The sequence below is a fragment of the Mastigoproctus giganteus genome, chromosome 7 (assembly GCF_048544385.1).
Source record: "Mastigoproctus giganteus isolate SK-2022 chromosome 7, ASM4854438v1, whole genome shotgun sequence".
NCBI lineage: Eukaryota > Metazoa > Arthropoda > Arachnida > Uropygi > Thelyphonidae > Mastigoproctus > Mastigoproctus giganteus.
The window spans coordinates 171,698,882-171,711,973 of NC_143581.1; the positions used below are offsets into that span (position 1 = coordinate 171,698,882).

The 13,092-nt window shown below is 37.0% G+C and overlaps 1 protein-coding gene across 1 annotated transcript in view; it reads left to right on the forward strand.

Moving 5' to 3' along the window:
* Positions 1–13,092, forward strand: part of LOC150083336 (nucleolar protein 6-like) — a 485,807-nt gene that overhangs the window by 80,747 nt on the left and 391,968 nt on the right. The window contains exon 7 of the mRNA XM_090377194.1: positions 3,195–3,355. Within this exon, the coding sequence (XP_090233320.1) occupies positions 3,195–3,355 (161 nt within the window). The remainder of the gene's footprint in view (positions 1–3,194; positions 3,356–13,092) is intronic.

Genomic DNA, 13,092 nt, shown 5'->3' on the forward strand with positions numbered 1-13,092 from the left:
AGCACAATATGCACAGTTCATGCCAGTGTATACAGATGAATCAAAAACTGACAGTCATGTTGGTGTGGCTGTAGTTTTTCCCAATACCACCATAGCTAAGAAACTTCCAGTTGAATGCAGCAGCTTCGCTGCAGAACTCTTTGCAATTATTATAACTTTAAATTTCATGTAGGCAACAACCATACTGCTCCCTGTCACATACACAGATTCAGTCAGTGCAATTCAAGCTATATAGTGGAAGAAAAAGCATGGCAATCCATTACTCATACAGAAGGGATATTCTAACCCAATTAAATGGAAATAGCGAAAGCATCACCTTTGCTGGAAGTCTGGTCATAGCAGTACCCTGGGAAATGAGTTTGCAGATTTAGCTGCCAAAATTGGAGTTAACACTATTGATCCTTCCTTCAGTGTACTGTTCTCAGACTACAAGTCTATCATTAAGCAATGCTGTGCCAAAAAATGGCAAGAAATCTGGAAAAACCAAACTAAAGCAAGTTTTTCTGTATAAAGAAAGACCCGAAAGCATGGGAATCCAGTATCAAAGGTAACAGACAAGAAGTTATACTTTCTAGACTACACAGATAGGACACACCCACCTAACTCACTTTCATCTGCTTAAGGCCTCTGATCCTCCAGAATGTCCAAACAATAATGCACAGCTCCCAGTTCAACATCTACTTATAGATTGTCCCTTAAATAACAGAGACAGACAGGCTGCCTTTGGACCATTTTCTACCATAAGTACACCTCTTACATTAACCTGTTAGCAGATACACGAGATGTAGCCCGAATTTTGACCTATCTCAAGTTCATTTATATTATAACGCATTATAAATAAGGAAAAAATCTTTCATTAAGTGTATGTCTTTCCTCACCTGAGATTAGGTGCATTATGGCCTAGCTGCTCTTGCACCATTAAACCCAAAGTAACAACAATGATGTATTGATCAACAGTTTATATATTTTTGTGAATCAATGCTACTGGTCTCAGTAATTATACTACATTACTGTAAAATTCATTTGTGTTGTTTATAACCAAGTGCATCCTTGGGGGATACATATGGCCTGATCCCGACTATACTCTAGCCATATCACACTATTTTGTATGGAAAATAACTTTTGAGACTTTGGTTTTTGCATGGAAAATAACTTTTGAGACTTTGGTTTTTGCATACATGATGATTTCCATGAATGTCTTAATCGTGTATCTGAAGGGCTATGTACCTGTTGGAAAGAACAGTTTTTTTTTTTCCCCTCCCCACCCAACTATGGCAATTACATTATGTGACTTATGGTTTGTGACTGAATTCTTTTTTTTCCCCCTATTTAGTATGGTATACTATAAATTGGATTCTCCATAAACTTCCTTATTTGGAAGTGTGTGATCATTATAAGATTTTGACATTTTTGAAATTTTATTTTTTAATGTGCAGCTATGAAGCATTTGCATTTAAAGCCTGTTTCATTCACTGTTGGCAAAATGGTAAAAAAAAAGGGGGGGGGGGAGAAAAATAAAAAAACCTTAAGAAATGAAATTTGGCTATACGGGTGACCCCCGCTTAATGCTGATAATTCGCTCCAGAAAAGCAGAGTGCTAAGTGAATCCGCGCTAAGCGAGCGCCGCATTCCTATAAGGTAACATATGTATTTGTGAGTTGTGGTCGGTGCCATAGGATATTTCCTAATTAATAATCAACGGTAGTGAAAAGATGCACAAATGTCAGTCAAAATATTTAATATTCAAATATTTGTACATATAAAATATTCTGCATTACATACATATATAATTATGTGGTAACTACTTACATATCAAAATTAAACTTAAAATTCCACTTAAAATCATGAATTTAATTGATCTAAATTGATTTAATTTAATTTAATTTAATTGATAAATTTAATCAAGAAAAATGTGTCGATTTTGGGTTGAAATTTGGCCCTCTTCCAAATAAACTAAAAGGGGTATTAATTTTAAATCCCCTGCAGCGTTACCACCCAACAACGGCTCTTTAATCTGCACTTGCGGCTTCTCCCTGGATTTTAAATCTATTCAACCAGCCCTTACTAGTTTTAAATGGTTCCACATTTTTTTTTTTTTTAGGTGAGTTTTCTTCAGATCATCATATTGGCTAATCTATATCTCTCTCTCTCTCTCTCTCTCTCTCTCTCTCTCTTTATAATATTTAACTTAACTGAATTCTGCATTGGATATTATCTTCAATAAAATTTTATTGCCAGCCTAGCCCTAGTTGCTTGCAATGGAACAGCTATCTTTCCCGCTGCTAAAATTAATTCTTATTTTTTTTATAATTGTCCTTACAGTTAAACTTGCAAGTCCTAAATTATGGTACACATCTGCTTGTCTGTGACCGGAGTTGATTCGCTTCAAAATGTCTAATTTAATTTTCAAATTCAGTCTTTTTCTTACATTTATAGTCTTCATACTGGGTCCAGATGTTGTTGCTTTTTCATTCTTATCAGCCATTATTAACTCTTCGTAAATGTAACTGCGTTGGTTGCATTAATTACGATACAATGTTCAAGTAAACTGTCCGTTATGCACGATGTCTAATACTGTACTGAGTGATGACTAGACTTCGGATAAATGCATATAATGCAAATATTACAAGCAATATACTTGATCATTTTTTAAAATGTTGATCTCGGAACTACGTAACAAGTCACTGTACTCCAATTAAATTAGTGTGCGAGAAAATATCACTGAGCATGGGAAAATTTCTGAAGTTGGTGTGGGAAACGTTTTAATGCTGTTTTGATATTCATTTTCAAGCTATCGACTCCATCAAATGAAACGATTTCGTTAAATATGGCAAAAATGCAATCTGTAAAAGAGCGTTATAGTCAGATATGGGTTATAATATAAGAACAGCGTTATAGCGAATCAGTGTAAAGCGAACCATGTTATAACGGGGGCCTGCTGCATAAAAATTTTTTTGGGGGGCTATAGCGCAGTTGTTAATGTTATCACCAACACATTATATTGAAGTTTCACTGTATATAAAATTTTATGCCTGACACATTTTGAACAGTTTAAAATGCGTCATGCACAAAAGTGAATATCACTTGCTATTATTATAGCGTAGAAATGAAATAATACTTCTCTTTAATGAAATTAATTTACTGTTTAGTTGTTATAAACATTGTTTACTTATTCATTTTTCTGTAATGTATAGATTCTGAGACACCATCACCATATTATAATACAAGTATTCTTTCTGATATAATGATGGTTGAACTTCAAGAATTTCTTTCTACAGAAATTGGAAATTCTGAATGTTTGAAAGATGGAATACTCTTACTTAAACTCTGGTTGTTTCAGCATTCCCTACATGAGGTAAGTTGCCAGATTATTCCATTATGAACTGCTAAAAACAAATAAGATATAATGGGATGTTCGTTATAGTAGATAATGATAGTGACAGTTCTTGTAGCTACACAAATGCATACTTTCCAGTTTTTACAATTTACTCATAATACGTATAGAAACCATCTGTCTCTATAGTTTTAGTGATGAGCACTCTTTCTTCCCCCCCCTAATTTCAGTCATGTTATGTTTTTAAGATACGTGCTGTGTGCATGTTGAACTGCTAAATGAAATGATGTGTATTTATTGATATGGGCCAATTTTAGTAACCGCTGCTAAGCAGCTCTTTCTCTGTTCATCGTTCATCATGCGATTATGGTATAGAATTTGATCCAATTAGGTTTGCTTGCAAAAGTGAAATTACAGTTGTTATCACATTAATTGTTCCAGAAATAATGTTGGTGATAAAAGTGAGAGACATTATTTTGAAGTATCATGCTTATACTGCTGTATTTCAAATCAGAAGAAAGAAGTGGATTGGCATTTTGAATTTTTCTGTGTAATATTAGCACAGTGTATGGTGGGAAAACAATTCTACTTTTAACAATATTAAATATGCAAAATATGTTAGTAATGTAGAATTAAGAAGACAACAGCAAAATAATTACTTTTTTTTTTTTTTTTAAGGCAGAAGATTGACTTAGATGTTATTCATCCAGAAAGCTTAAATCTTCAGACAATTTCAGTGTTTGCTATTCAATGTATGCAGCACTAATTAATCATTTTTATCGTTACTCGACAAGTTAATTCTGTATATTTTTGCTTGGCCTTTTGTCCTAGTGAAAAGCATTCACAATGCTTTTCACTACCTAATTTTTTATATGATTGAGAAAAATGAAAATTATTCTAGAACACTTAAATGAAGTAAATAACTTTCAAGTGTAGTTTATTGCATTTCATAGTGACAATAATTTTCAGTGTCAGAAAAATTATCCTATTCTTATAGAGTTAATGGAACTATGCAAAAATGTACTTCGCTACTTTGTGATTATATATGCAAATGATGAAGCAGGCTGTAATTTGGAAGTGGAAATAAGAAGGATAGAGAAGCACTGGAATGGTCACTGTTACTTATTGGGTAGTCAGTTTCTCCAAAAGGTTTTAAGATGCCCAGACCACACATATAAGTTTATACCTAATTGAATGCATATGAATGGTTCACATAATCCAGTTCCATGAGACTTGATGGTTTACTCAAGAATTTGCTGTTCATATTGTATGAGATTCTAGGATAGTCGGTCAGTGTTGGTGCCAATGGATATCAAAACACACCCAGAGAGTTCTCTTCCAGGTTTTGAAGCACACAAACAGATGTCAGAGTCAGAGGACCAGATAATTCTCCAGAATGCTGTGAATCCTGACAGATTTTCTATTTTAGAAGGATTAAGAGATGATTTTAATTCTTTTTTCTACCTGTGTTATCAAAATGCTCCATTTATAGATGACTTTCTGAGGCAGGATGACATTCATGCACATCATGCCAGCTCCTCCCTCTCCACATGTAATTGTATGCAACAACTTCAGTGGCACAAAAATAGAGCCAGCTGCCATGAGAAATAGTTACAAATGGTGATGAGTTAATTTTCTGCTTGGGGAACAGCGATAGAAGAATCCATGTGTAATGATGCCTTGATGAAAGAGAGGTATTATTTCATGTATTCAACAAAATTGCAAATCAAACATCATGATTTATGGGAATCATCTCTTATGATAGCTATTCACTTTTGGTTTTTAAGATACTTTTTTGTTTAAGATAATTTCACAAATTGACCCTTAGACCCTGCCTTTTGTTATTTCCAGCAGTTACATGGTCCTTTATTTCATTAGAAGACTACATGGTCCCATACTGTTAATGTTGTCAGATGGGTTCTGACAACAAAGACAGCAATGTTGTCCATGTTTCCTTTGCTTGCTAGGTCCATTGATTTGTCTCCTGTTGAGCATGTCTGTGGTGTAATAGAAACATAGCTCAGAGTCAACCACCTCAACCATCCAAAAGCAGAGTGATTTTTAAAGGTATTGTTTGGTTAACCCAAGCATGGAGGAATATTCCTTGAGAGGATATGAAGCACATTCTTATTCAGTGGCAAGGTGAATGGCTTTCATCACTGCCAGAGGATGGTCACACTTTGCTGTTTTCTTTTATCATATGGAGATCTTTTGTTCTGATGCTTTGATAATTTTTTTGCTTTAACCCTTGCTAATTTCATGTCAAAACTGAGATAAATTAACCTACACTTTTAGGATAGGGAAATTTTTCTGCATATAATGTAGATAAATAATGGTAAATGTAAATTCTTTTTAATTAGCTATATTAAATAAATTAAACTAAAATAAAATAAAACAAACTTAGTTTAATGTATTAAGTGTGCATTGTCATCATCAAAGTGGGTGCACAGGTCACTGTAATAGTACAAATCAGTTCTTCTGAATTGTAAGCCTTTCTTGCTCTCCTTTTCCTTCCATATCATCACCTCCTTCTTCTAAATGACGGTTCACCTACATACGTTCACCTTCCTTCAGGAACAAGCACTGCAATAGATTTGTCTATCTGTTCAGCAACCTTATATCCTATTCTAAAGTGGACGGTAAACAACGATCCGCTACATAGCGATCATTTCCCCATAATAATTGAATTACTTAATAAGCCCCCTCATCATCCTACTAAAATTCCGCATTGGCTTACTGATAAAGCAGACTGGCAGTCCTATAAAAAATTAACCAAGCTTGATCCCGAAATAATCCAAAATTCCACAACTGACGAAGCAGTTGACTATGTCACCAAAATGATATTACATGCAGCAGAACAAACCGTACCGAAATCCTCATCAAAATTACCGATTCATCCAAAAACCTGGTGGAGTGATGAATGCCTTGTGGCTAAAAAAGTGCAAAGCAAAGCTTGGAATTCTTTTCGCCGGAGTCCAACTACAACCAATCTCATTCAATATAAGTGTGCTAGAGCAAGAGCGAGATATGTTAGACGCTGCAATAAAAAGGCTGCTTGGATCCGCTTCACTTCGACTATTAATCAAGCAACGCCTACACATAAAATTTGGAAAGCAATCAGAAAAATGAGTGGCAAATATAAACCGATACCCCTACCCATCATGGAATGGAGAGGGCAGAATGTAAATGATCCTGCTGGAATTGCCAATATACTAGGTGAAACCTTTGCAAAAACATCAGCAATAGAAAGTTATACACCGACCTTCAGAAGATTAAAAACAAGTTTAGAAAAACAAAAGTTAAACTTCTCTTCAAAAGGAGATGAACAATACAATTTACCTTTTACCATTCATGAATTACATAGAGCTTTGTCAACATCTAGACGCAGTGCTGTAGGACCAGATAACATTCACTATTCCATGATTCAGGAACTAAGTACCGAATCATTACAGTTACTTCTTCATCTATTCAACAGACTCTTCCTGGAAGATAAATTTCCTGATCAATGGCATCACGCTACGGTCCTTGCCTTCCCTAAACCAGGTAAAGACCCTACAAATCCCACTCATTATAGACCAATTGCCTTGACCAGTTGCATTTGCAAAATTCTCGAAAAGATGGTGAACCGCCGACTGATCTGGTACCTCGAAAATCTCAATCTGCTACATTCTGCACAATACGGTGTCCGACAAAACAGATCTACACTAGATATACTAGTCGGACTAGAGAATTCCATCCGTAATGCATTCCTCAGATCGGAACACCATGTGTTAGTCTGCTTTGATATCAGTAAGGCCTATGATTCCACGTGGAAGTATGGAATACTCCGTGAATTACATCGTCATGGACTTCGGGGTCACCTCCCGATTTTCATACAGAATTTCCTATGCAAGCGTACATTCCAGGTTCGATTCAAGAAGAAGGAGTTCCTCAAGGCTCTGTACTCAGTGCTTCACTTTTTATAATTGCAATAAACTCCATTGCCGGACAAATTCCAGACACTGTTGATAAAGCACTGTTTGTAGACGATCTTAGTATTTGGTGTCATGCTAAAAATATGAATACTATTGAGAGACAGTTGCAAGTGGCAATAAATAAGATCTGTTCATGGGCTCAGACTAATGGATTTCAACTTTGTCCAGAAAAAACATTTTGCATCCATTTTTGCCGCCAACGCAAACTCCATCCCAATCCGGAGCTACAACTGAATCGCCAACAAATAACAGTTCATCCCAGCATACGGTTCTTAGGAATCACTTTAGACCATAAACTCACTTTCGTTGAGCACATCAAAATACTAAGAACATCATGTCAACAAAAACTAAATATCATCCGGGTTCTCTCTGCAACCAATTGGGGAGCTGATCGCCTTACTTTATTACGGTTATATAGAGCATTAATAAGATCGAAACTTGACTACGGAGCACCAGTCTATAGTTCAGCAAGACCTAGTGCCCTTCGCTGGCTTGACCCTATCCATCATAGTGGAATACGCGTTGCTTTAGGGGCATATCGCACGTCTCCAACACATAGCTTATATGCTGAAGCACACGAACCTCCTCTCTCGATCAGGCGACAACAACTGATACTACGTTACGCCTATAAAATTAGATCTATGCCAGAACACCCGAACTGGCCTATACTTTTCACATCACAGCACAGTAGGTTATACCAAAACCGCCCTAATGCTAATCGTCCTTTGGGTATGAGAATAAAACACCTCTTAGAAGAACTAAATCTAACCTTAGACAATGTGGCACATAGCCTCCCATCCTCTCTTGCTCCTTGGAATATAATTCCACCCTCATGTGACTTACATCTGCATGAATGGAATAAATCTACTTTGCATAGAGAAAACTTCTCGCAACTATACCATGCAGTAGTGGACCAGTTTCCCAGCTTTTCCATAGTACATACTGATGGATCAAAGAATGATGTCCACGTTGGAATCGCCGCAGTTTTTCCAAACATCACATTAGCTTATCAGTTATCACCTGAGTTCGGTATATTTTCCGCCGAACTAATAGCAATTCAGGTTGCACTGAACCATATCGAGTCCTCTGATATTAACAACAGTATAATTTTCACAGATTCTTTAAGTGCACTTCAAGCACTAAAAAACTCCATGAACATCACCCACCCAGTCGTGAAAAGAATAGTCAGCTCTTTACATAGCTTATCAGAACTTGGAAAAAACATACATTTCTGCTGGGTCCCAGGACATATGGGAATTCCTGGAAACGAACTAGCGGACAATGCTGCCAAATCAGCTCACCTACCGCCCGAGAAAAAGTGGAAAGTGCCTCATCAAGACCATCGACCAATAATCCAGGAAAAATGCATGTGCCAATGGCAGTTATCATGGGAAAATCAACCTAATAATAAACTTCGAAGTATCAAGCCAAACCTTGAGCGGTGGCCTTCCAGCTTTAATTCAATCCGACATCAAGAGGTAATATTGGCTCGACTGCGAATAGGGCACACAAATATCACTCATGGTTATCTTTTAAGAGGAGAAATACCCCCTCAATGTCATCACTGTAATGCACTGCTCTCAGTGAAACACATTCTGGTCGAATGCACAAAATATACAAGAGAACGCCAGATTCTTTGCACTTCAGCCACAACAAAAGATCCTACACTTACTTCACTTCTAAACAATGAAACAAATGTCTCAAGCATATATAACTTTCTGAAGATGATTAAAGTATATCACCTCCTTTAGTTATGAAAAAAAAAAAAAATATATTTTCTGGTTTCCTTTTCCATTTTCTCTAATTGAGAAGAAATAGCATGCATAATTATCATATGTATGGCGCACTATGGTCATAGTTGCCGATGCGCCCAATAAATCCCGAAACAAACAAACAAACAAACAAAACAAACCTTCCATATCATCCTATTTTCTGTTAGATCTTTAGCCCTATCTAGATTAAGCAAATTGTTCTTTAATGCTTGTTAGTAAAACCTCCCAGATCTTTCAACCTTGGTACCTGATCCTTGCTGAATTTTGAATGCTCATGTTATAGTTCTGTATTAAATATTAAAAAAAAAAAAAAAAAAAAAAAAAGAAGAAGAAGAAGAAGAAACAAATTGCATTTCTATGTTGTAAGTTTTTATGTAGTACAATATAGGGCAGTGCTTCCCAAAGTGTGCTCTGCGGATCCCAAGAGATCCACAAACAGTTCCCATGGGATCGCTGAATAATTTCTCTAATGGCTACTTTGAATTTTACTTATTTTTTAAAACCAAATCTAAATATCTTTACAGACTGGATGTTGCACCTGACATGAGAATTCAGTTGTCTACAATCACTCCCAACTTTAAAGGATATTGTGAGATGAAAAAACAATGCCATTCTTCACACTATTAGCTTATTAGGTATGATTGCTTGTATACTCAAATAGTGACAGTTTATTATTCAATTATTTTTTGTGTCAGTCTGAAAAGGTAGATTGTAAACATATAATAAATCAGTTCTAAGATTTTAATTTTGGATACCTATCGTCCGGACACCCGATATTTAAGTGAGCTCAGATGTGAGGATGTGGATATTTTTCGAAGCCAAAAGGGGTGCGCGACAAAAAAAGTTTGGGAAACACTGATGGAGGGTATTTTATATAGTTTTTTTTTTTTTTTTACGAAAACCCCAAACACGAGAGCTATTAGAACCTATAGTACTTAGTAACGTGCTTGGGTTGAAGGTTGAGAAGACAAAAGAAGATATTTGTTGACATTAGACTTGAACTTCTGTAGACTGTAATTTTCAGGAAATACGTATGAAGGAAGGTTGTTCCAGAAAACGGCAGTTGAATGAATAAACGAGGAAGATGAAAAATTGGTTCTGTGAGTTTGAAGTTCGACAGTAAATGGATGTTGGCTGGTGGTGGTACGTGTTTGAACTGTTTTGAAAGAGAGAGCGGGAATTGTAGAAGCCAATTCAGAAGAACAGTGCCCGTGGAAGTATCTGTAGAAAAGGCATGTGGCAGAAACAGTACATCTATGAGAGACTGTTAGAAAGGAGTCATTAATTAACCTAACTGCCCTCTTCTGAATGGAATCTAGAAGCCTGAGAGAGGTTTTTGGGGCATGTGGGAAAATTATTCCATGGTAGGGCGGATTTGCGATTTGTACAAAGTGAACAGCTGTTTGGAAGAAAAGTAACACCGAGAGCGAAAGAGAAAACCAACTTTTTTAGATGCAGAGGAAGCAATATTTGTAATCTACTTGTGCCAAGAGAGATTAGAAGTCAGGGTAATCCCCAAAAGAGATATATCATATTGCCTAGAAATCGGAGTGTCAACAAAGATAAGCATAGCAGCAGAAGAATCCTTTTTGCGAGATATAAGACAAGACTGAGTTTTAGAAGGATTGAAATCAATTAAGTTGTGTTTGCCCCACTGGAGAATTACCTGGAGATCGGCATTTAAGGAATTGGTAGCAGATATTCGTAAGTTGAAGCTGATTGAGCAGGGCAATGTGCCTCAAAATGGAAAGTGGAATGCAATGTGCTATCATCAGCAAAACTAAGGATAGGATTTCCAGTCAATGGAAGAAGGTCATTAATATACAAGAGGAAAAGAGTGGGGGAAAGAACTGAACCTTGGGGGACACCAGCATTAGTGGAGAAGTTAGAAGACAGAGAGCCATCTACCATCACCCTCAGTGAGCGATCAGAGAGAAAACTGGATAACCAATTACAAAAAACAGTTGGCAAACCATAAGATGGAAGCTTGTTTAGAAGACCTTTATGCCAAACACGATCGAAAGCCTTTGAGATGTCAAGAGCAACTGCTTGTGTTTCACCGAACTTTTCCATTGAATTTGTCCATGAATAGGTAACATAAGCCAGAATATCACCAGTGGATCAACACTGACGAAATCCATACTGGCGATCGTTGAACAGGTGGAAAGTTTCTAGGTAGTTTAAGAGTTGGCAGTTAATTGATTTCTCCATTACTTTAGATAGAGTAGAAGTAATTACAATGGGACGATAATTGGATGGGAGGGACTTGTCACCCTTTTTTTGAACTGGCTGGATATGAGCAAATTTCCAAGCAGAAGAAAAAGCACCTTTGGAATAAGAAAGTGAAAAAAGGTGGCAAAGAACAGGAGTAAGTTCAGGAGCACAGGTTTTGAGAACAAGTGGAGAAATACCATCAGGACCTGAAGCTTTCTTAGCATCAAGATTCTAAGAAAATTACAATATGCAATGTTCTTCTCTTGAACAGCCTTAGCACATTTATTGGAAAACCAAGGTTTAGATAAAGGATGAGATTTTAAAGTGGAGTGTGGAATAAAGGATTCCATTCCCAAGAATAATTTCACTGACACGATCTCAGCAAACGTTGACATCAGAAGTTTTGAAACAGTAATCCGACCAAGGAAAAGAAGAAAAGAAATCTCGCAGGCCATCCTATTTTGCATTCTTATAATGCCAAACAATATGAGGTTGGGAATAGAGATGAGATAAGGGCTCCATTGGAGAAGAGACAATCACCAAGTTGTGATATGAGTTGCCTAAAGGACCACTCACTTCGACTGTGTACTTAGAAGGGTTGTTTGTGAGAAAAAGATCAAGCGTGTTGGCTGTATGGTTAGGATTGTCCGGTATTCTTGTAGGTAAATGAACAATCTGTGCAAGGTCATTAGTAATTGCAAAAGCCTCAGCATCTCGACCAGCTGGGTCGGTGTGACTAGAAAACAGAAGCCAGCTGGAGTTGTGAACATTAAAATCACCAAGGAAAATTATCTCACTGTTAGGAAAGTTGGACTGAAGAAAGTAAAGTTGCAAAGAGAGGAAGTCAAAGAGCTCCAAGTGATTAGTGGAGTTGGGAGAACGATATAGACAACAGATGAATTTGACACAATGAGGTAGAGAGATTTTAAGCCAGGGAAGATTGAAAAGAAGAGATTCCAAATTACCAAGTGTCTGACAGGGAATATCAGAACAGACATATGCACAAGTACCACCTGTGAGGCGAAAGGAATCATACAGCGAATAATTTGGGCAACTGAGATGAGCAGTCTTTGAATCAACCGATAACTGAGATTCTGTCAGAAAAAGTACGTGGGGTATGGCAGACTGAAAGTGGAAATGGACATCATTGAGATTAGAATTGAGACCACATATATTTGTAAAATGAATTAGAAAATGTTTGGGAGGGTTAGATCTCTTCTCAGATAAGCTTACTCTATTAGTTTGACAATTCATGGTGTATTCAATAGTAAGAAAAAGTGGGGGGGGAACATGCTGTATGGAATAATGAAATTCATGGATATGGTGTACACATGGTAAGAATATACCAGGATCCTTGACATAACATGGCCTCGACAATGCCCCCTCATACACACTATTCGGACTCCCTTCAGTCACTATCTGGCAGAGTAGAGGCAGCAAGGCTTCCGGATCACTAACTGATCCGGAAGCCTCCTAAAGAGTTACCAATAGGTTCGGTCCGGTGTACTAACTATTGACTGGCCTGCGAACACTGTTTTAGAGCTGTATCCTTGAAAGGTAAGGAAGATTGGATCTCGCCATAATGTTCATCATAACCTCAGAAGTCATCAGTCTTACTGCATGATGGAAGAGATGAGGAATGGTTGACCGGAACTTAGCTCTGGTGACTAAACATGGGTTCCACCATTTCAAGCCTCCAATAAGTAAAATGGTGATATTGCCCCGGTTGATGAGAGTCATCTACTACCTAGTATTGCCTGGTAACACAGAGGGGTGGCATTCCTCCATGTGGTGTGGG